The 23,266-nt window shown below is 42.3% G+C and overlaps 1 protein-coding gene across 1 annotated transcript in view; it reads right to left on the bottom strand.

Moving 5' to 3' along the window:
• Positions 1 to 1,355: 1,355 nt before the first annotated feature.
• The window catches only part of USP18 (ubiquitin specific peptidase 18), a 32,396-nt gene continuing 10,485 nt past the window's right edge, over positions 1,356 to 23,266 (bottom strand). Inside the window, exons 3-10 of the mRNA XM_089671886.1 lie at positions 18,896 to 19,041; positions 17,026 to 17,105; positions 15,677 to 15,823; positions 14,954 to 15,043; positions 11,617 to 11,781; positions 8,952 to 9,083; positions 3,787 to 3,836; positions 1,356 to 1,607 (exon numbers count right to left, since the gene is read on the bottom strand). Of these exons, the coding sequence (XP_089528012.1) occupies positions 1,535 to 1,607; positions 3,787 to 3,836; positions 8,952 to 9,083; positions 11,617 to 11,781; positions 14,954 to 15,043; positions 15,677 to 15,823; positions 17,026 to 17,105; positions 18,896 to 19,041 (883 nt within the window). The 3' untranslated portion in view covers positions 1,356 to 1,534. The remainder of the gene's footprint in view (positions 1,608 to 3,786; positions 3,837 to 8,951; positions 9,084 to 11,616; positions 11,782 to 14,953; positions 15,044 to 15,676; positions 15,824 to 17,025; positions 17,106 to 18,895; positions 19,042 to 23,266) is intronic.

Below are 23,266 nucleotides of genomic sequence, written 5' to 3' on the forward strand. Positions count from 1 at the left end.
ACTAACAGTGTATGTGGTTTTTTTTCATTTGCAAAAGTCCATTGACTCCAAAAAAAAATAACATCATCAAATGCACTAAGAATTTTTTTTATGAATTTTAGTATGAACGTTTGAAATTCTACCAGTGTATGGCCTGCTTTAATCCAGATCTCAGATATGTTTGGAAAGCTCCCACACCAGTATGTATCTTCGAGTTCACATCTCATAGTCACATAGTTTTAAAGTTAGTCTGGCTGAAAAAAGACAAAAGTCCATCTAGTTCAACCATATTAAAAAAAAAAAAAAAAAGTTATAAACCTACACCCACAGTTGATCCAGAGGAAGGCAAAATAACCCAGCAAAGCATGATCCAATTTGCTCCTGCAGGGGAAAAAATTACTTTCCGATCCCAAGAGAGGGAATCGGATATTTCCTGGATCAACGTTTCCCTAAATAAATCTCCTATGATGCTCAATGTACACTATTATCATAGTATATAAAGCCCCCCAGTGGCTGTCTGCAGTGGCCTTGACTGGGATTTCTGAACAGGTAGTCAGCTGAGTGTATAGAATTCTTCCTTCCCTCTCCCTAGGACCAGACGTTTATCTTAGCATTGAAACTTAAAACCCATCTCTGACCAAATGATAGAAATGTTCTTGGGCTTGGTTAGGGCAGAGATTGTTATAACCTCTAGTGGGCTTTTATTGCCATCTTCTTTTTTTTTTTTCTGCAGCCTGTCCTGGTGTCCAAAGAGTGAGATGTCTCCAGTGGGAACACAGAATGCAATGAAAACAGAGGCTCTCATGCTTCCACATTCTTCTTTAGAAAAATAGTTTTATTACTGTCTTTGCCCCGTTGATAAGAGAGTAAACACCTGGCAGAGCTTTTTTTCATTCCCCGTTGTGTTCACCAGTTTAAAGGAGAGTTTTGCTAGAAGTTGTCATTTAAGCTGACCAAACAGTTCCCTTAGAATGACGAGCAAGGAGACATCCGACTTTCCTCTGCTGAACTGGATCCAAAGCAGCACCTGCACCATACAATACACCTAGGGAAGGACAGGCTGGATTCACAGATCAAGGTGCCCATAGACAAAGGAAGGCAGTTCATTGTGCAGGCACCCTCCACTCTGAGGTATGTCTTTTGGCTGGACCCCCCCACCCACCCAAGTGCGATCAGACAGGTGTTATCCACTGCTGCCCATGGGCGCTAACCCAAGCCACCCAAAGTTTGTCACTTCAAGGGGCTGTTATTGCACATTGATGGCCGGCTCTAGTATGACCGACTCGGGCTAAATATAAAGTGTATTTTGGCTCATTATTTTAACTTGCTGCATTTTCCTCAATATGACATAAGTCATTTATATTCAAGAACCAGAATGCCATCAAATGTACATTTTACTCTGCTTATGTCAGGAATTAGAATATATCCCTCACTATAGATAGAATGTTATATACTATGATGGCTGTAGGGTGTGTCTGGTCACATGACATGGTGCCTACAGACTGTCAGGAGAGTGACTACACAGAGGACTGTCCATTGTATTACCATCCAGAGGTCACATGGGAGGTTTTGTGTCATCTGTCACAGCGTCTGATTGCACGTAGACCAGCAGGCATGCTGTCACACCCCTGAAAAAGAACATACAAGAACTGAGATTCATTTCATTGCCAAATCTACAGCAGCACTGCAAGTGTTATTGTTTAAAACAGCAACTCTGAGCAAAGAGCCAAATACGGAGATATAGGAACAGTTTTAGCTGCAAGATTTCGTACACTATGCAGTGTAAAACATTACCTCTGTGCAGGAGCTTCCTGTAATAAAGACCACTTACTGCTGCTCTCTCTCCTTGTGCTGGGTGACTGGTCTGGTCTCCGCCTTCGTCCTGTAGTTTTCTGTAGTGCAGGGGTGCTCAATCTGTGGCCCACAGGCCGCATGTGTCCCTTGACCTCAAACCAGGGAAGAGCACTTCTATTATATCATGCAGGTTTGGTGCTCTTTCTGAAAGTGCACCATGCCTGCAAGATTTAATAGACGTTTCTGGAAAAGAGCAGCTAGCCTGCAGGAAAGCTGCAGGTGCACTGCTGTGCACCTGCAGTGCAGGTAAACCGCACTGCATCATTGTGAAAGCAGCTTTATAGGGGGCTCAGGACAGTAAGGGCTTGTTTACATTTGCAGTTTTGGGGGCAGTAAAACTCCATAGTTGAGATGTGTTTTTACCACTGAATGAAATACACAATTCACCTAAAGATATAAATAAGAATACACATAACTCTACAATTTATATAATTGCTTATTATCCTGGAGTTCAGCTTTAAAAAAAAAACATTTTTTGTCTTCCCATGTTAATTCAATGCATTTTCCCAAAATGAAGACATATTGAAAACGTCTGTAGAGGGCAGCACAGTAGCTAAATTGTTAGCACTTCCACCTGACAATACTAGGGTTGTTGGTTCAAATCCCAACCATGGCACCACTTGCCTGGAGTTTCTGTCCCTGTGCCAGCGTGGGTTTTCTGCAGGTACCCTGGTTTCCTCCCACACTCCAAATACATGCTGGTAGGTTAATTGGTTCCTGTCTAAATTGGCCCTAGTATGTATGAATGTGAGTTAGGGACCTTAGATTGTATGCTCCTTGAGGGTTGGGGACTGATGTGAATATTATATATATATATATATATATATATATATATATATATATATATATATACACACACACACATGTAAAGCACTGTGTAAATTGACAGCATTATATAAGTACCAATAATAAAAATAAATACATTTTGGGGGAAATGAAAACTCCTAATTTTGCACATCCCTACTGTGGGAGCATTTATTCCTGTCTAACGTGCATTATTTTCTTTGGCTTCTAGTTATTCCTTTCCATTTACTGAATCTTCTATCACCTTTCTTCGAAGTATAATTTTGCAAAATAAAATATATTTTTGTTGCGCCTTCCCCAATCATCTCTTGACTAGGAAATATCATAATATAGTGTAAATTCACACATGTGAACCATAAACAAATATATAAGTGACTAAAAAAAATAGTATTTTTGTACCTATAAAAAGTCTCAGTTCATAAAATGCAGAGATCTTCAAACAGTATTGTTCCTTGAGCTACATTGCAGAGCGGAATCCAAGAATTTAAAGAGCCATACACTCAGGAATTGGAAAGCAGCCCCTATGATCTGGAGTATCAAGGTTATAATGGAGTGAAGCCTGTGATCTACCCCAGGGTGGGGAAAGTGTTTATGACCTAGTTGCATTCAGGTCACATCTAATGGTGAGTACATATGTGAATGGTGGTGGGAGTCACTGTGCATGGATTAAGGATACTGACATGGAATGTATTTGGAATTTACTGCAAGGAACAATACTGTTTGAAGATCTCTACATTTTATTTACTGGGACTTTTTATATGTACAAAAATAATAATTTTTTATAGTCGCTTATATATTTATTTATGGTTCACATGTATGAATTTGCACTATAATTTGATATTTATTAGTATGGAGATTTAATGATTAGGGAAGGCGCAACAAAAATGTATTTTATTTGGTATTTTGCTGGATTGTGGGAACACTGTCATTTATCTGCAGCCACTCGCTATTGATACAAACACTGAATATTTAAAGGGAGTTAGTTTGTGGTCATTTTATTTGGTAGTGCAGGATAACATTCAGTCACTTAGTTCAATGCATACTTTTGGAAGCGGCTATATAACTGAGGATTATTTTGAAATACTGCTATCATTTTAGAATGTCCTCTCCATAGTCCATATGGGGTTATCCCATCCCTTATATACTCACCAGCGGAAAGTTGTGTTCCCATATGTGCATTTGACATCATCCCAGGACACCTACAATAGAGGCAGCTATTAAAAATAATAAAGTAATACACCAATAAATGTTTGACTATCAGCATTCAAAAAATAGCCTATAGTACAGTGGAAAAGTATTTGCCCCTTCCTGATTTTTTATTTTTTTCATATTTGTCACACTTATTCAGATCATCAAACAAATTTTAATATTGCACAAAGTAACCCGAGTAAATACAAAATGCAGTTTTTAAATGATGATTTCATTTAGTAAGGGAAAAAAGCTGTTCAAACCTGCCTGGTCCTTTGTGAAAAAGTAATCCCCCTCTAAACCTAATAACCGGTTGTGCAACCTTTGGCGGCAGCAACTTTAATCAAGCATTTGCGATAACTGGCAATGAGTTTTCACATCTCTGTGGAGCAATTTTGGCCCACTCTTCTTTGCAGAATTGCTTTAATTCAGCCACACTGGAGGGTTTTTGAGCATGAATGACCGATTTAAGGTCATGCCACAGCATCTCAATCAAATTTAAGTCTGGACTTTGACTAGGCCACTCCAAAACCTTAATTTTGTTTTTTGAACCATTCAAAGGTGGACTTGCTGGTGTGTTTCGGATCATTGTCCTGCTGCATAACCCAAGTGTGCTTAAGCTTGAGGTTACGAACTGATGGCCGGACATTCTCCTTCAGGATTTTCTGGTAGAGAGCAGGATTCATGGTTCCATCAATTATGGGAAGTCGTCTAGGTCCTGAAGCAGCAAAGCAACCCCAGACCATACACTACCACCACATTTGACTGTTCGTATGATGTTCTTTTTTGAAATGCTGTGTTCATTGTACACCAGATGTAACAGGATGCACACCTTCAAAAAAGTTCAACTTTTGTCTCATCAGTCCACAGAATATTTGTTTTAGGGATAATCAATATGTTTTTTGGCAAATGTGAGATAAGCCTTTGTGTTCTTTTTGGTCATCAGTGGCTTTCACCTTGGAAATCTCCCATGGATGCCATTTTTGCCCAGTCTCTTTCTTATTGTTAAATCATGAACACTGACCTTAACTGAGACAAGTGAGGCTTGCAGTTCTTTAGGAGTTGTTCTGGGTTCTTTTATGACCTTGTAATTTTGGTAATCTGGGAAGGTTCACCACTGTTCCAAATTTCTCCATTTGTGGTTCGATGGAGTCCCAATACCTTTGAAATGGCTTTGTAACCCTTTCCAGACTGATACATGTCATTTACTTTGCTTCTAATCTGTGCTTGAATTTTTTTATTATATTATATGTTTTATATGTTGCTTTTTTTAATCTTTTAGTGTGCTTCGCTTTGTCAGACAGCTGCTGTTTAAGTGATTTCTTGACTCAACAGGCCTGGGTGTGGCAAGTGAAATTTAACTCAGCTTTCAAAGAAAAAAAAAAATTTGGTTAATCACAGTTCATGCATACCCACATAGGAGCCACTTGTATCTTACTCATGCTTTCCCCTAGACCCCAGCAGTCAAGCACACAGCATTTTCTATAGCTAGGTGCACACAACATCAGCTCATTACTCCAATGATCAGTCTAGGAGTTGTAGTTTTTTGTTGTTTTTTTTTTTTGTTTTAGAACTGGGATAGGGAAGGGATATAGTGGGACACTCTGAATTGAACTATGCACACTTGAGGACAGCTTTCTCCAAGTAGATTGGCATAGCAGAATGTATAAAGAATGCAGCAAAATCCCTCTGTGTACATGCAGAACTTGCTTTTCTGGACACCAACTGGTGTCCCCTCTAGCTCACACCCAGCAGCTGACTATATAGATCCTGAGGGGGTTAAACAGCACAAGTCCCAGCATCCATGTAGAACAGTCTGTACTCACAAGTCCCTCTATGCAGGTCACCTTCTTCTGTATATACCAGACGGGATCTGTAGGCATCCCCCTCAATCAACTTTCAGAAGCAGCCTGGCTTTCAGTATTCTGGCCCTCGGGTTTCTCACCCGAGGCCTCCCACCAGGCAGCCTCTTACCTAGCTGGAACTCCCTTCTCGGAAGGAAGAGAAAGAAGAAGAACCTAGATCACATGTGCTCACTGAATATAAATACTAGTGCCCAGCATGCATAGGGGCACCACTCCCTGTAATTGGCTGGGGCTGTATCCATATTCATGCTGCAGGTCTGCATGGGTCACCCCTGTTCACCCAGAACCTTCCAAGGTCACCTGGATAGAGAGGAACCAATCACAGCAGCAGCACTGTGAGACACACAGGATATTCTTACTAAACAATTGTATGTTTCTGTTATGCAGTAAGCTGCTATGTGTTCCCTATCAGGGGAGCACACTATACTAAACTAGACTATATACATCCTAGCATCTTACCTAGGAGGGTGCTACATTAGCAAGAGGGCAATTACTTTTTTCACATACAGTCAGGCAAGTTTAGACAGCTCACTTCCCATAATAAATGAAATCATTATTTAAAAACTGCCTTTTGTATTTACTTAGGTTATCTTTGTGTAATATTAACACTACTTGTTCACAGCCAGGGGACGACTGACCATTTGGAAACTCGGGCACTGCCCGAGGGCCCAGGTTTAGTAGGGGGCCCCATGAGATGCCCCTGATACCTTTTTCATAGTCTTTTTTGAGTTTGGGCCAGGACACAGGGGCCCCATGATCCCCTATTGCCCGGGGGGCCCATGAGTTGTCAGTCCGCCCCTGTTCACAGCACTGTATAATGTCATGTTTGAGGGCCAGTTCACACTACATTCTGCATTCTGGATGCGTTTCTGCATGATCGATTTTTTTTTATGCATGCTGGTGCATATTTGATACATTCCGCTGCATTTTTCACCTTTTTTTTTCATCAGAGTTGAGGACAAACGTGTTTTTGTTGTGTTTTGCCACATTCCAGATCCATCCAGAAAAAATGCAACATGTTCTACCTTTGTTGACTGCACTGGAATGCACTGCACTGGTGTGAACTAGGGCCATAGGAATCCATGTTAAACACAGTCCATGCATTTTTGATGCAGAGCAAAAACGCACTGAAGTGCTTGTGGTGTGAACCAGCTCTAAAGGGTAACTTTAATCAAAAATCATATTCTGGTGTTGTGTTGTTGCTGGCAGATTGATTGTCAGAGATAAAAACTACTGCAGGAAATGTTACCATTCTGGAAGGGTGAGAGATATAAACACATTTTACAACATTAAAATGGAACTTAAAGCAGAGTTCCAGTTGGAAAAAAAAAAAAAGTCAGCAGCTACAAAAACTGTAGCTACTGACTTTTAAAATACAACCACTGACCTGTCCCTCGGTCCAGTGGTATCCTCACCGCTGCTGATTTCACCGGCCGTCCTCTCTCCCCGATGCCGGCATCTTCTATGAGGGCACCCGGCTGTGACAGCTTGTGGTTTCACAGCCGGGTGCCCACTGCGCATGTGCGAGAAGCTCTGCGCTTTGTGAATGGCAAGTCAAGTGTCCCAGAAGACTCTAGGGAGACAGGGGAGGGGAGGACAACTTCCCCTTCCGATGGCCTAGGCAATCGCAGTGGAAGTGGGAGTTGGGTACCTGTCAAACTCCCCCCCCCCCCACCCCAATGGAGCCAATCCTTAATGGGGAGCGGGGGACAAAGATTCAAAGTGGAACTTCCCCTTTTGTGTGGAGCTCCACTTTAACTCCCAAAAGTGAGTTAGTTACTTTTAACACCCCCAAGCAGAATTGTTTTTTTTTCTGTGCTTATCTATTTTTTTCTTTGGCCCCACCCTCTGCCACCATTCTAGCCTAGGCCAGCCATGTCCGCAGTCATGCAGCCTTCTGGTACACTTAACCAGAAAAGGCAGCCAGCTGAAGAGGACCAAGATGGCGGTGAGGGTCCCCCTGTATGGCAGCCGAACAGTGGATCACAGCAAGACAACTCTGGATTCACTGAGCAAAAAGTATGTGTTTTGAAGAGAACTCGGGAATATGGATAAGATGGCAAAAAAAAAAACAACTGAGAGGTGATAGGAGGGGAGTCGAGTACTTTGTTAAGTATATTTTCAAATTTTAACCTCGCTAAAATGTTTCCATATCAGTCAATAAATCGAAATTAAACCCTCCTATCCTTTTCAGGCAAGGCAGCTGCCATCTCAGCCTCTTTGTGATCTACAACTGCCAGGATGCTTCACATGCGATCAGTTATGACACCAGTCATTTGATGGTTTGACAGTTTGAAGAGCACAAGCAGATGTGACAGGTTTCCTGGCATGCCAGGAATGTAACTGTTTTTTTTAAACTGTTAAATCAATGGGTTTGTTTCTGCTTTAAAACTTTATTTAAGTCTTTTTTTTAATATACAGGTGTACCTTACGAACGCCTCGGTTAACGTAATTTTCGGTTTACGAATGAAAATCCATTGAAAATAATGCCTCGGTTTACAAATTGTTTTACAATTTTTTTTCACCATACGAAGTATATGTTGGTGCCAATTTTTAAATGCAATTGCCGGCTTTTTATTTTCTTCACTATAGCTCACAGAATTAGCTGTCATTTTCCCCAGAGTTAAAGGAAACTGTTTCTTTTAAGAAACTAAAAGGAAACATCGTGTCTTTTAACTAACTGAAAGGAAACTTACTTTCTTTTAGCTGGGGGAAAGTGATAGCTGAATCTCTGAGCTATAGTAAAGAAAAAAAAGCGGTAATTACATTTAAAAACCGGATTTTGGGAGGGACCTCCACGCCATTTTTTTTAAATCTTAGTGTGGGAGTTCCCCTCAAAATCCATACCAGACTTGAAGGGCTTGGTATAGATGGGAGGGGGGACCCCACGCCATTTTTTAAATTATTTTTTTAATTGCTAGCAATTCTTTCTTTTACATTCAGCTGTCAGTGGGGAATCCCGCTGAAAGCTGAAACATTAACACATGGTTGTCACTACTAAAATACCACATGACTTGATAAAATAACTCATGCAGTATTTTAGTAGCGTTTACTTTTTTCTGACCTCCGGAACGGATTAATTGGTCTTCAATGCATTCCTATGTGAAACGGCGTTTCGGTTTACAAATTTTTCGCTATACGAAAAGTACCACAGAACGAATTAGATTCGTAAACCGAGATATGCCTGTAAATTGAAGAGTAGTTGTATACTTTTCAAGGACAAGTGAATTATCAGGGCACGTTCCATGAACACTGCCTCACCCTGCACACGCTGGAGTCATTGAAGAAATACCATCTGCCGTCTTTGTGACTGTTGATGTAACAGCAGAAGTGACCAAGGCCGCCAGTGCCAGAATGTGCCACAACGGCAAACAGGCGATAATTATAGCACAGCTGAAAGACAACAAAACAAGGCAGGTGAGTTTAAATGTACCTTGGTAGCCCCAAGGGATCCTAGCCATAGGGCTGGGGAATTACTAAGCACGCAGACATTTATTTACTGTTGAAATTCAGGACCATAGAAATGCATGGGCAAAAAAAAAAATAATACAGCACATCCCTACAATAATGCACATTTCCCACACTGTTTTATCCAAGTGCACATAAATATCTGTTCATTTTACCAGAAATTGTGCCTAATGTAACAATACAGTTACATTGTAATTATGAAGGAAAGCCACAGAACACCTGGGCAGGGTACCCCCAAATACATTGAGGAGTCTGTTTTGTCATGCAGAGTGCCCAATGTGGAAGTTCTGCAAAGTAATTCATGAACCCGGAAGGCAGTTACAAAAACTCAACATTCCAATTCAATACTGGTGAGGTGGCAATGCTACACAGTACACAGACAAGTTGGTAATCCAACAGGAGAGATTGACCCCTTTATGTTCTTTTCAGGGGGACGAAATGTATGCGGGGAAATTTCGTTTCCTGAATATCGGGGACAGGGGCGGACTGACAACTCATGGTGCCCCCGGCGCAATAGGGGATCATGGGGCCCCGTGTCCTTGCCCAAACTCAAAAAAGCCTCTGAAAAAGGTACCAGGGGCATCTCATGGGGCCCCCTACTGACCCCGGGCCCTCGGGCAGTGCTTGAGTTTCCAAATGGTCAGTCCACCCCTGGTCGGGGAAATATAACAGTGGCAATTCAATTTGGCAACTTAAATTTAAATCATCTCATTTACCCCCAGGTTCACATCTATGCGGTTTCCATTGGCTGCATTTGCTCAGGCACAGAAGTCATTTCTTTTAATGGGCTGCTGTGCCTCCTGAAAACACAGAGAAAAGGTCCCTGCACCTTTTCCAAAAATATGGCCGCAAGGAAAGTGCATAGTGCAGTGTGGCTCCCAGAACAGGAAACCGCACTGTGGTGGGGCATGGGGGTGCCACTAGGCCTAATGGTAACCCCACGTATCTCATAAGCAGCAGTGTGTTTTTCTCTGCAGGTGCGGGAAGGTGTGTAATTACACACCTTCCAATACCCAGTCAGATGTGACCCTAGCCTTACAACCCGTACACCAGGGCTGGATCTAAGGGGGTGCTGGGGTGCCCAGATTTTAGCTGTGCCCCCCCCCCCCCGGTCTCTGAGAGTGCATCCACTGATCCATGAGTCAGCCTGATGCAGACAGTTGATGTAAGGGGGCACTCTGTTGGGGACAATTGATGTTAAGGGGGACTCGGATGGGACACCTGATATAAGGGGGAACTTTGATGGAGACTCTGATGTAAGGGAGCACTCTGATTGGGACCCTGATGTAAGGAGGCACCCTGATAGGGACCCTGATGTAAGAAGGCACACTGATAGGGATCTTGATGTACGGGGGCACACTGATAGGGAGCCTGATGTAAGGGGGAACTCTGATAGGGAGCCTGATGTAAGGGGGGACTCTGATAGGGAGCCTGATGTAAGGGGGGACTCTGATAGGGAGCCTGATGTAAGGGGGAACTCTGATAGGGAGCCTGATGTAAGGGGGAACTCTGACAGGGAGCCTGATGTAAGGGGGAACTCTGATAGGGAGCCTGATGTAAGGGGGAACTCTGATAGGGACCCTGATGTAAGGAGGCACTCTGATAGGGACCCTGATGTAAGGAGGCACCCTTATAGGGATCCTGATGTAAGGGGGGACTCTGTTGGGAACAGTTGATGTAAGGGAGAACTCTGATGGAGGCACTCTGATGGGGACACCTGATGTAAGGGGACAAGCTGATAGGAACCCAATGTAAAGGGGGATGCTGATGAGGAATCCTGATTTATAGGGAGACTCTGATAGTGACATCTGATATACAGTAAGGGGAACAGGTTCTGTGCCAGCCTAATACACACTAGTGTTTCCCAGGTCATAACACTGTGTGACAGATTCTCAGTGACTCACACACAGTGTTGACATTCTGCCCCTCGACTTTTTTTTTTTTACTGCACCCCCAGATCAGATAGGCTAGATCTCGCCTTGACATACACACAATGAGAATTTTGGACAAATTATCGTTTTTTTATTTTTTTGCATGCTGGTCTCATATGGAAAACAAATAGGTTACCAGAGTTTTGAATATTTTTGTAAGACAGAATACAATTTCCAGCAATGATGTAATGTATTGCATTGTATTGTAATGTTCTTTACTTTCCGATTTATGTATGGTCTTGACCACCTGATTTTTACGGATGAATACTGTACTGATTAAATTAAAATCGTTCATTCTGTTATTGTATGAGAAAAATGTCCTGCTTGCCCTTTTGGATAACTTCTCATGAACTCGGCTCGAAAATCTGTGTACTAACAATTGGATTATTGTACAATCCCTCTGAAAGCTGTATTTTTTTCCGATTTTCTCATGTGTGTACTAGGCATTAGGTAGAGTTGACTTTTTACATAGTAACATTTTTATTGATCTCAGATGGTGCTTAATAATATATTGTCAGTTGTCTCACCATAGAATATTCCTCTGGTGGTAGATGTTCTGGATCCAGGCACTCAAGGAGATCTAGAACTGGTGGGAAGGACAACGTTCTGTTGATCTTCTGCAACGGATTCCTCCGACTGAGGCGTTTCAAGTGAATGCTTAGTGTACGTGGCAATGTTCTAAAATGTGTCACCTGTAATACAAGGATAATTTTTTAATTGTATTTTTTCTCAGTTTTTCATATGTATTTAAATATAACACTATGATGTATGAAGATATATTCTTTGAAAGTACGACAGTACATGACATCTAATACTGGAACTATTTGCTGATGCAAGTGACTACTTGCAGTTCTGTTTCATGGGATAAGTAACAAGAAGTCACCTATGTGCAGATAAATGTCTTCCCTGTAGGAGCAGAAATGTATATAAAAAGGGAAATTATAATGGCTTTGGGTCAGTTTTATATTATTATTATTATTATTATTATTATAATACAGTATTTATATAGCGCCAAAGGGTTTGCTCAGCGCTGTACAATAGCAAGGGGGACAGAACATGAGACAAAACGGTAACAATACAATACACGAGGGGTTCGAGGGCCCTGCTCTTTCGAGCTTACAATCTAGGAGGGACGGGAAAGTGGTACAGGAGGAAGTGGCTGTGGGGGATGGAGTGGTGGGAGAAGTGGAGGAGATCAGTTGTTAGGTGAGGGTGGGGTAGGCTTCCCTGAAGAGATGGGTTTTCAGGGTGCGCCTGAAGGTGAGGAGGTGACAGTCTGATGGATTGGGGTAGGGAGTTCCAGAGGATGGGGGAAGTCCTGGAGAAGTCCTGCAGTTGGGTGTGGGAGGAGGAGACCAGGGAGCTAGAGAGTAGGAGGTCCTGTGAGGAGCGAAGGGCACGGGTAGGGTGGTATTTGGGTATCAGGTCAGTTAGGTAGTTTGGGGAGGCGTTGTGAATGGCTTTGTAGGTCAGAGTTAGTAATTTGAATTTGATGCACTGGGCAATCGGGAGCCAGTGAAGGGATAGGCAGAGGGGGGGTGGCAGATGTGGAGCGGTTGGTGAACGAGTTCAGGATAGACTGGAGTGGGGATAGCGTTCGTTTGGGTAGGCCAGTTAGAAGGGAGTTGCAGTAATGCAGGCGTGAGATGATGAGGGAGTGTACGAGTTGTTTAGTAGTGTCTGGGGTGAGGAATGTACGTATCTTGGAGATGCTGCGGAGGTGGAGCCTGCATGACTTTGATAGTGATTGGATATGAGGTTGGAAGGAAAGGTTTGAGTCCAGGGTGACACCCAGGACTTTGGCGTGTGGGGTGGGAATGATGGTGGCGTTGCTAGTAGTGATGGAGAGGATGGGGGGGGGCGGGCTGGGGAGAAAACCAGGAGCTCGGTTTTGGACAGGTTTAACTTGAGGAAATGGAGAGACATCCAGTCTGATATGTCGTTCAGGAGGTGGGCGATGCGGGCGGAGAGTGAGGGGGTGAGGTGGGGGGTGGAGAGGTAAATTTGTGTGTCATCGGCATAGAGGTGATAATTGAAGCCGTGGGAGTGTATTAGTTTACCAAGGGAGGAGGTGTAGATGGAGAAGAGGAAGGGTCCGAGGACAGAGCTTTGGGGGACTCCAACAGAGAGGGGGAGAGAGGGGGAGGTGGCAGTGTTATGAGTGACGCTGAAGGAGCGTTGGGATAGGTAGGAGGAGAACCAGGAGAGAGCAGCGTCCCTGATGCCAAGGGAGTGCAGTTTAGTAAGGAGGAGAGGGTGGTCGACTGTGTCGAAGGCCGCGGAGAGGTCAAGGAGCAGGAGGACTGAGTAGTGGCCATTAGCTTTGGCGGTTAGCAGGTCGTTAGTGATTTTAAGTAGGGCGGTTTCGGTGGAGTGTAGGGGACGGAAGCTAGACTGTAGTGGATCAAGGAGGTTGTTATCAGTGAGCTTGGAAGTGAATAGTAGCAGGGAGATGGGTCTGAGGTTGTTTAGGTCAGTGGGGTCAAGGGAGGGTTTTTTGAGTATGGGGGTGATGTGTGCATGCTTTAGAGGGGAGGGGAATGTGCCAGTGGAAGAGGGAGAGATTGAAGATGTGGGTGAGGGAGCGAATGATGGAGGAGGAGGGTGACTGGAGGAACTGTGAGGGGACAGGGTCCAGGGGGCAAGTGGTGAGGCGGGCTTCAGTGAGGACCTTAGAGACCTCCTCAGTGGTAGCTGGGCTGAAGGAGCGGAGCGTTGGGGAGGTGATAGTGTGCGGGGTGTTAGGTAAGGTGGGAGGCATTGCGGCTATGAGGCTGGAGGAGGGGAGGATGGAGGGAGGGGGGCTAGGTGGAGAGGTAGATTGTGAGTTAACAAAGTCCTTACGGATTGCGTCAATCTTGTTTTGGAATTGATTGGCAATCTCGTGGGCGGTGAGTGAGGTACTGAGTGGAGGTGGGGGGGGAGAAAGCAGGGATTTGAAAGTGGAGAAGAGCCGGCGAGGACAGGTGGAGAGGGTGTTGATAAGGGTTACGAAATAGGCTTGCTTGGCGGCGCGGAGGGAGGAGGTGTAGGTGAGGAAGGCGGCTCTGTAGAGGGAGAACGTGCGAGGGGATCTGGTTTTGCGCCATATTCGCTCCAGCATCATTTGAGACATTTTGTGTGGTCGTTCTGCCAGGGTTGAAACGGTCGGGGTCTGATGTTACGCGATATATATATATATATATATATATATATATATATAACCTGACCACAATAATTAGGAGAGAAATACAAGACCTCTATATATTCCCATATACTTGTGTCTGCCCAGGTTGTTAAAGTGTTACTAAACCCAGGATCCTGAATTCACTATAACTGTTCTTCCACAATACACAGAGCATAGATATGCAATTTTTTTTAGTAAATATAAACTGCAAAATATAATTTCCCATCAGCAATATATAGTAGTCTTGTGACTGCTATCAGTGTCTGGCTGAGCACTGGTTAATCTTGTAGGAGGAGTTTTCATTCTCCTCTTACTGTCCTATGAGGTTGCATGAGCATGGTCCTCTTTCTAGACAGTGCTCATTGGCCCTGCACTGATCACATGCACCCTCCAGAAAATACAAAATTTCAAAAACAAAACCTCTCTAGCAATACACACCAAACTGAGCATGTGCAGAGTATCTCATAGTGCTCTGCACTATCAGCAGATGGATTGGGGACAGCCAAAAAAGGGGGGGATCAGCAAAGACAGGATGAAACAGCTTTGTTTTACACAATGCAGAGGGCAGAGGATTAACCCTTTAGGTTCCATAGTGAGTATAACAAGCATGCTTTACTGTGTATACAGACTGATTTTACTGTTGGTTTTAGTAACACTTTAAACATTCATTCAGGTAACTATAAGAAGGCAGACAATACCTTCACTATTCTGCTACTTTTACATTTGAGGCAGAAGTTTCTGTCATCTTGTGTTTCATGGGACCGAAAGTATCTCCACAGCGTGCGCTCCTGATAAAGACACAAGCATGGCGTGTTACATTAATATAGAAACAAATAGCATGACAGAGTATACAGATTAGCCACATCCGTTCCGGCCCTCAGAATGGCTAACAAACAAATGCCATTCTCCTAGTCTTAAAGTGGACCTGTCTATATATATATATATATATATATATATATATATATATAATTTTATTTTTTCTCATGCTAAATGCAGCATGCTCAGTCATGTATCTCCTACTCTGTCCACTTTTAGGCAATCCCTGCAACCCTTCTCTTTAGAGAAGCCTATCCCGCCTCCACCTTCTCCATCAGCTCATCCAGCACAGTTATTACGTTTTGTATCACTTGGCCCTCCCTTCTAGATTGTAAGCTCTAAGGAGCAGGGTCCGCTGATTCGTCTTGTATTGGATTGTAACTGTACTGTCTGACATCATGTTGTAAAGCGCTATGCAAACTGTTGGCGCTATATAAATCCGGTATAATAATAGTCCACCATGATGTGTCAATTCTCCATGACAAACACTGCTCAGCTATAGGAAGATCATATTAAATGTTTTAGCTGGCAGCTATGGTGACCCCCAATCCTACTGACCCCCCCCCCCCCCGCCCCACACACACACACACACACACACTACTTACCAATGTCAGTTTCCTATGGAACTTGGAGTAGGAGATTCGGAGTGGAATAGCTAGCAGGTCACTGTGGGAGGTCCTCTGCTGGGAACACCTCTGACATGTGACAAGTTCCCCCAGCTGAATGGTATACAATGCGCTCATTCTCTCTGTCTGCTCCAAAATAAGAACAATTAGAGTAATTCCATCAAAACCTGTAACTTCTCAACAGATATTTCAGTGTTAGGTGGAGTTGGCTGGGCTAAGTCACATGCTTATATAACTCTCTGAGACTCCAGTCAGTTCCTAATTAAAAACCCATCTGAAATCTGCTATGTAATGCTTGTTTTAGGATGGTACTGAGAATTCTCGCTGCTTGGGTCCCTTTAAAAAACTTATAGGCAGATGAAGTCTCCTTTTTCCACTGCAGGTGGTGCTCAACTGCAGCGGCATTTTAGGAGGAAAGGAAGTCAGGAGGTACCGTTTCTCTGTGGTTTCTTGGGTCATTGGGGAAGTGATCCGGATGAATGCTGGCACCCTATGTGACTCTGATGGCCATCTTGGGTCAGGCAGATTCTATTTAAGACACTGGCTCCCGGGATTGGCGCACATTTTGCAAGTGGACTGTTCAGGACCAGGTTACCCATCTGTCAGGGAAGGTGATTAGCATTAGGGACAACGAGTAGGGACAGGATAGGGACACACTATCCTTTCCAGGAATCCTCCTAATTGGGCACAGACTGGCCAGGCCACATTCCACCCTCAGACTCAGATGTTGTTGGCACACTGGACCTTCTCCACATCGCATTACTGTTTTGAACTGTGAGTGTCCCCAGCTTGGTGCTTCCTGCTGGGTATTTTGTATTTTTGGGTCATGACTTCAATACAGGTTCTGTTATTTGCATTGGACTCTGTGTTTACTGCCACCCCACCACATTGCATCCACCCACAAGCTGACTGATGACAACCATCCTAAACTGAAACATACAATTTCTGTGAAGCGGGCTAAGTTTTTAATTTGTAATGATTATAGAGCTAGAACCTCTAAATGACAAGATAGATATTCATAAATAGAAGATAACAGAAAGCAAATATAACTTCCACATAATGCAAATTTTGGGCTGAATTTTTTCCCCTACTGTAACCTGCCTACTCAAAGTACAACATGATTTTATTATCTGCTACATTTTGGCTAATTTGTGAAGGTAATGTATGCAATACAAAAATGGTCCAATCCAATTATAAGTGTAAAGACATAAAAAAACAGCAATTGAATAAGATGGAAGCATTTTCTTTACATTTAGGCAGATATTCCATTGTACGCTTGGTTGGCGTATTTCCTGTAGTATCCCTTTCCCCATATCTGCAACACCTACCAGTTGAGGGTTGGGTGTTGTCCGAAGTAGAAGGCTCAGTAGGGTAGAAAAGACTTCAGCAACATCATTCTGGGTAGACACTGCAAGATAGGACAGTCAGAACCCAAGAACTTCACATATTTGTAATCTCCACCCCCCACCCCACTAATGACCTTGGTGAAATCCCATTGTGACCCACTACCCCCTCCCAGAAGTAAAGCTACCCAAATTACTATTATTATTGAACAACTACATACATGGTTGTATTTTTAGGTTAATGAGCTGTATGACATAACTTGGCCTTTGTTATAGTTTATCCACAGGAACCTTCCCCTTCATCAACTATAGTGCCCCTGATGGAGGGGTGCTGTCAAAGGAGAAGGCTTAGTAGGGTAGAAGAGACCTCGGCTACATCATTTTGGGCAGATACTGCAAGATAGGGCAAGCAGAGCCCAAGTACGCCACTCACCTGTATTCTTCACCCCCCCCCCCAGACCTTGTGACCCCCTACCCCCTCCCAGACCTTGTGACCCCCTCCCAGACCTTGTGACCCCCTACCCCCTCCCAGAAGTAACATTACCCACATTTACTTCTTTTTGCACACCTACAGTACATACATGGTTATATTATACTGTGATACTCACTGCTCATTCATTTATGTTAATGTTTATGTTAATGATCTACTTTCCATGCTTTGCTTAATTGTTGTAGTCTATCTAAAGGCTCATGCTACTCTGTTCTGCCATCCTTGCCCTGTGTCCACTCACCTGTATTCTCCAGCCCCCCCAGACCTTGTGACCCCCTACCCACTCCCAAAAGTAACACTACCTCCATTTACTTCTTTTTGCACACCTACAGTACATACATGGTTTTATTATACTGTGATACTCACTGCTCATTCATTTATGTTAATGATCTACTTTCTATGCTTTTCTTAATTGTTGTAGTCTATCTAAAGGCTCATGCTACTCTGCCCTGCCGTCCTTGCCCTGTGATCCACTAGCTTCCCCCCCATCTCACTCCACCCCAAATTAAAATTACCCCCAATTACTTCTTATTGCACACCCACAGAAAAGGTTTTATCTTCCCTATCATTTTTACAGTTCATTTACGTATGGGCTGTGTTTCTTAGTTGGCTTAGTTTGTTATGGTGTACCTACAGGCTTGTCCTCCTCTGTCTGTCATTCTTCACCTGTGGTCAACTACCCCTCACTAAAACATTAGAAATATCGCACCACCACAAATGTATTATTCATTTTACTGTCATATTCACGGCTCATTTATATTAATAAGCTGTATGACATTTCTTGGCCTTTGGCATGGTCTATCCCCAGGCTTCTCCTCCTCCATCTACCATACTTCCCAGTGATGTGCTTGTTTAAAGCGGAACTAAACTCTGTTAATCAACCATAATGTTTTCAATCCTCATGCTGCTAGCATTAGTAAATAGATAGGTAGGTATACTATGTTCACTTTTTTTAAACTTTTTTTTTTTTTTTTTTACATTTCTTCAGTTGCTTCCTGGTTTCTGGTCTAGGCCAAAATTATGTCATACATCCCAGCAGTCTTCATGGGCATTTTTTTTCTCCTCTTTCATCTGGAGGAGGAGCTTCTCAGATAAGCACACCCTCCTGCCTGCATGCCTGAGCAAAGGGCAGATGGATTCCAGGAAGTAAATGTTACATGAATCATTTGCCCTTACTCAAGATGGCTACAGCTGGGGGGGGGGGGGGGGGTTTCAAAGCGATTTTCAACATAATAAAGCATGGAGACAAGGATGGGTGAGTTGGTTTTCAATGTTAAAAATAAATGAAACAGCGTTTTCAGTTTGTGGTATTCAGATACAATTAGGTTTCACGTTAAATCCCTCCACCACATCCCCAGAATTCACCAGGTGCGTTAAGGATCTGCAGGCAGTGCAGGAGGCGGTACGGGGCCACTGCGTCCTCTTTGCTGTTCTGCATTTCTTCAAAGAGTGCTAGCAGCTCATAGGGGAGTCGGCTGTCTGGGAGGATGTTGTCATCTGGGTCATCAATCCTGTGGGGAGGACACAGAAAGCATTTTATTAAAGGAAATGTAAATGAGTCAATAATTTATTTTTACAGCCTGTTTCCCCTCTAACCGATGGAGTCGGTTTCCCGGGAACATTACTGATCCTGAAACAGGCCGACTGTGAGACTGTGGATACATGGAATACACTGCTAATGGCTTTCTGTTTCTCTCACAGACCTTGAAGAATGGGACACTCCCCGAAAGCTTGTCCTCAAAATTGTATGTTAGTGCAAATAAAAAATGTATCACGGACAGTACTCAATTGTTTCTGCCGCAAATGCACTAATACGGCTACAATCAACTCTCACATCCTGCATTCCATCGACATGGCTGTGCCTGCAATACTCCCCTGCATAAAAGTAAAGTTCAGTCATTTATCAGTTGGCATACTTCAAGATTCTTTTACAGCTAAGCAAGCCAATTTGAGCAAGATATGTAAAGTTTTTTTTATTATTTTAAGCTCCTAGAAGCTGTTATTAGCATTTTTTCCACTCCTAGAAACTAAACAGAGTTACCCTTTGTGTCCATGCACACTACTTTAGGCTAGTAGCATTTTTTGAGCTTCAGCTTCTAGGAGCAGAAAAAAAAAATGTTTTTGTAGTTTTTTGGAGCCTTTTTCCAGCAGAACAAAAAACGCTAAACGTTTCTAAACGCTACTAAAATGCTCTTAACAGCTTTTTTTCTGGCTTTTTTTCCCCTGTAAAACAGCTAATAAAACACAAATGCTCCTAAATGCTTCTGATAGCTACTAAAACGCTACTAAGAAATGCTATTACCAGTATTTTTTATCCAGCAATTTTCCCACCATTTTTGAGCTAAAAAAAAACCGCTAGTGTGCATGGAGCCTTAGTATCAAATTTGTGTTTTGACATTTGCCATTATTGACATTGCCCTACAATTTCACCTTATAGCATTGCAAGGTAAAATGAAAAGTTGAGGATTTTAAACTTGAAAAAACTGATGATACACTTTCACACACTGGACTTTCCATGATGTCTGTCTGTCTGTCCATTTTTTTTTGTGTACATTATTGCAAGCATTTCCTGCCACTCTAAAGAACTAAAGGCCAATCCTTTTCTTGGTTTTGGATAGAGTGGAGAGAGCTTAGAACCCCTCTCAGTTTTTATTGCTCTCTGTGCCCCCATTAGGGAGATTCACCCTCTCTATTTGTCCTGTTTATATTATCATTGAAAGTGAAAGTAAAAGAAAATTCCAAATTGTGGGTTGTCCCCAGAAAAGTAATAGAGGGGAAATCTTCCTATGAAACATTAGTTCTGGCGAGGTGGGGGTCCTGAAGGGATTCCCTCAATTTGCAGGAATGTCCTCTCACTTCCTGTTTTGGCTATGGGACAAGAAGTGAAGACAAATCTCCCAAATCAGACAAAGATGTAATAAAAAAAAAATTGACGTGGGTGACCCTCCCTTACTCTATCCAAAAATCACTATAGTTCTACTTTAAGACAAGTTTTTATAAGCGCAAAAGTCAAAATACACAAGAAAAAGGTAAAAGAAGGCAAAGAATAACTACTTAGAGGCCATATACAGCCAATAAATACCATAAACCATCGTCATTTTAAGTCCCCAAAAATCTGCAAATTTAACTAAAAATGTTGGCAAAGTGGATTCAGGCATTTTTGGTAATGCCTAGTTCTACATAACGGTTATTTATTTATTACAGGTATTTATATAGCTCCGACATTTTATGCAGCACTTTACTTATATATTTTACATTCTAAATCAGAATGTTTTGTTGCCTTGTCCTGCTATTTAAATGTGACATAAAGATATTCAATATACAATGCAAATATAGCAGCCAATGAGAAGTTTTGGTTTACCATAATTAAGGCCCCTCTCACACAGCCCTTCTGATCTGGTCCTCCGATCAGTTTTTCATATGGACCTGATCGAAAGACCCATTCATCCCTATGGATGGGCGGGTGTAAATAGACTTGTGGCTGTTTACACCCACCTGATTCCGTGACCGATCCGGTCCACTAAAAAAAAAAGGAAGGGAATCCACCCTCCTCCATTTAGGCTGAAGTTGGTTGCAAATGGGCAGCTAAGTCTGTTTGCTCCTGGCCACTCATAGGGAAGAGAGGGTTCTGTCCATGTCCACTCTGTAGAAACCGAGCAGACTTGGAATTGTCATCCGCCCGCTCTGCTCTGATCAGCAGGGGATCTGTGAGCTGATCCTCTGCGGAGCAAAATCCACCCTGTCTGAAAGGGACCTTAGGCTGGCCATAGCTAGCTCAGCCAGAAGGTAGATGAAAAAAAAAAAGATTCTTCCATCCACACAAACAAGGTGGATGGAGGAATCATCCCTGCTGTGCCATTGTATTCTGACTTTGGGGTCTTCTCTGCTGTCAGAATATACTGCAATTACTGTTCATGAAAAATTTTCCAACAAGCCCATTCGACAAACTTTAGTTGTTAGATTGATTTCTGTAGAGTAGGAGTGGCTACATATGGATCCAATTCAGTCGGTTCCTGCAGAAATGGACAAACTTCAATCCATCTATGGTCAGGTTAAGAATACTAGCCCATGATTGGATACTATTGGTCTCAGTTTATTGTTGTAATTGTGATATGAACTAAAAGAATGGATTCCTTTGTTGGGAATGAATGCTGATAGTGTATCGCATAATGTAGTATGGAGGGGTGTGGAATGTGTTGGCAGCTGAAAAAAAACTTCATTGTTCTATCACACTCAGCCATTATCAGGACTAGAAACCTATCAAACTGTCATTATACAAATATTGTAAATCCAGTGTTTTTTTTCATCTTATAATTGTGGATAGAGAAGGATGGAGGGTCAGATTTATATTTTATTGCGGATAGAGCAGGATGGAGGGTCAGATTTATATTTTAATTGTGGATAGAGAAGGATGGAGGGTCAGATTTATATTTTATTGCGGATAGAGAAGGATGGAGGGTCAGATTTATATTTTATTGTGGCTAGAGAAGGATGGAGGGTCAGATTTATATTTTATTGTGGATAGAGAAGGATGGAGGGTCAGATTTATATTTTATTGTGGCTAGAGAAGGATGGAGGGTCAGATTTATATTTTATTGTGGATAGAGAAGGATGGAGGGTCAGATTTATATTTTATTGTGGATAGAGCAGGATGGAGGGTCAGATTTATATTTTAATAGTGGATAGAGCAGGATGGAGGGTCAGATTTATATTTTATTGTGGATAGAGAAGGATGGAGGGTCAGATGTATATTTTATTGTGGATAGAGAAGGATGGAGGGTCAGATTTATATTTTATTGTGGATAGAGAAGGATGGAGGGTCAGATTTATATTTTAATTGTGGATAGAGAAGGATGGAGGGTCAGATTTATATTTTAATTGTGGATAGAGCAGGATGGAGGGTCAGATTTATATTTTATTGTGGCTAGAGAAGGATGGAGGGTCAGATGTATATTTTATTGTGGATATAGCAGGATGGAGGGTCAGATTTATATTTTAATTGTGGATAGAGAAGGACGGAGAGTCAGATTTACATTTTGTCTATCAGATTGTACAATTTACTCAGCACAACCAGGTGGATAACACTACACACAGTTATAGAATACAATGGTGTCCTCTCTTCACCCCAGCCTGCTGATTGGACAGTAAAGGAGCAGCAGGAAACTGATAAGATCATCCCTTTTCTCACTCCACTTTCTCCTTCTATTAGCATTTTCGTTATCACCATATCTACATAAAGTGGCCATACGGCATTATGACTACCAGATGGTGCTGACTATCATAGCAACAAGTTTTTCCTCCAGTGCTATCTAGTGCTGAAGTATTTTCCATAGTCATGTTTGAATTGCAGAGAACATAACCTGAGAACAATCAATTTTACCCCATTTGCACAGAACTAATTTACATGCTATTTCAATGTATGAACAGCTATGTGAATTTGTATAAATATACCCCTTAGTGTCATACAGTCAATTAATTATAGAAAAAAATTGTATACATTTGATTTATAGTAGTATTTTTATGGCAAATTAACATTGATTAAAGTAGGGAAAAGGGTGTTGTTTGTCTGTAAATACTGTATATATCTATTACTTTTTTACATTAAATAACGACAGTTATTGTCAAAAAAACAGACCCATAGGAGAAATGTAACAATTGCTCTCGTAAATTGGGGTGGGCATGATTGTAGAGGTGTTAGAGCTAAACTGCTTGCTGCATTAATCTGTGTCTTCTAAA

This window comes from Staurois parvus, unplaced genomic scaffold (assembly GCF_062004578.1).
Source record: "Staurois parvus isolate SC_StPar_1 unplaced genomic scaffold, SC_StPar_1.0 ptg000114l, whole genome shotgun sequence".
NCBI classification, from domain to species: domain Eukaryota; kingdom Metazoa; phylum Chordata; class Amphibia; order Anura; family Ranidae; genus Staurois; species Staurois parvus.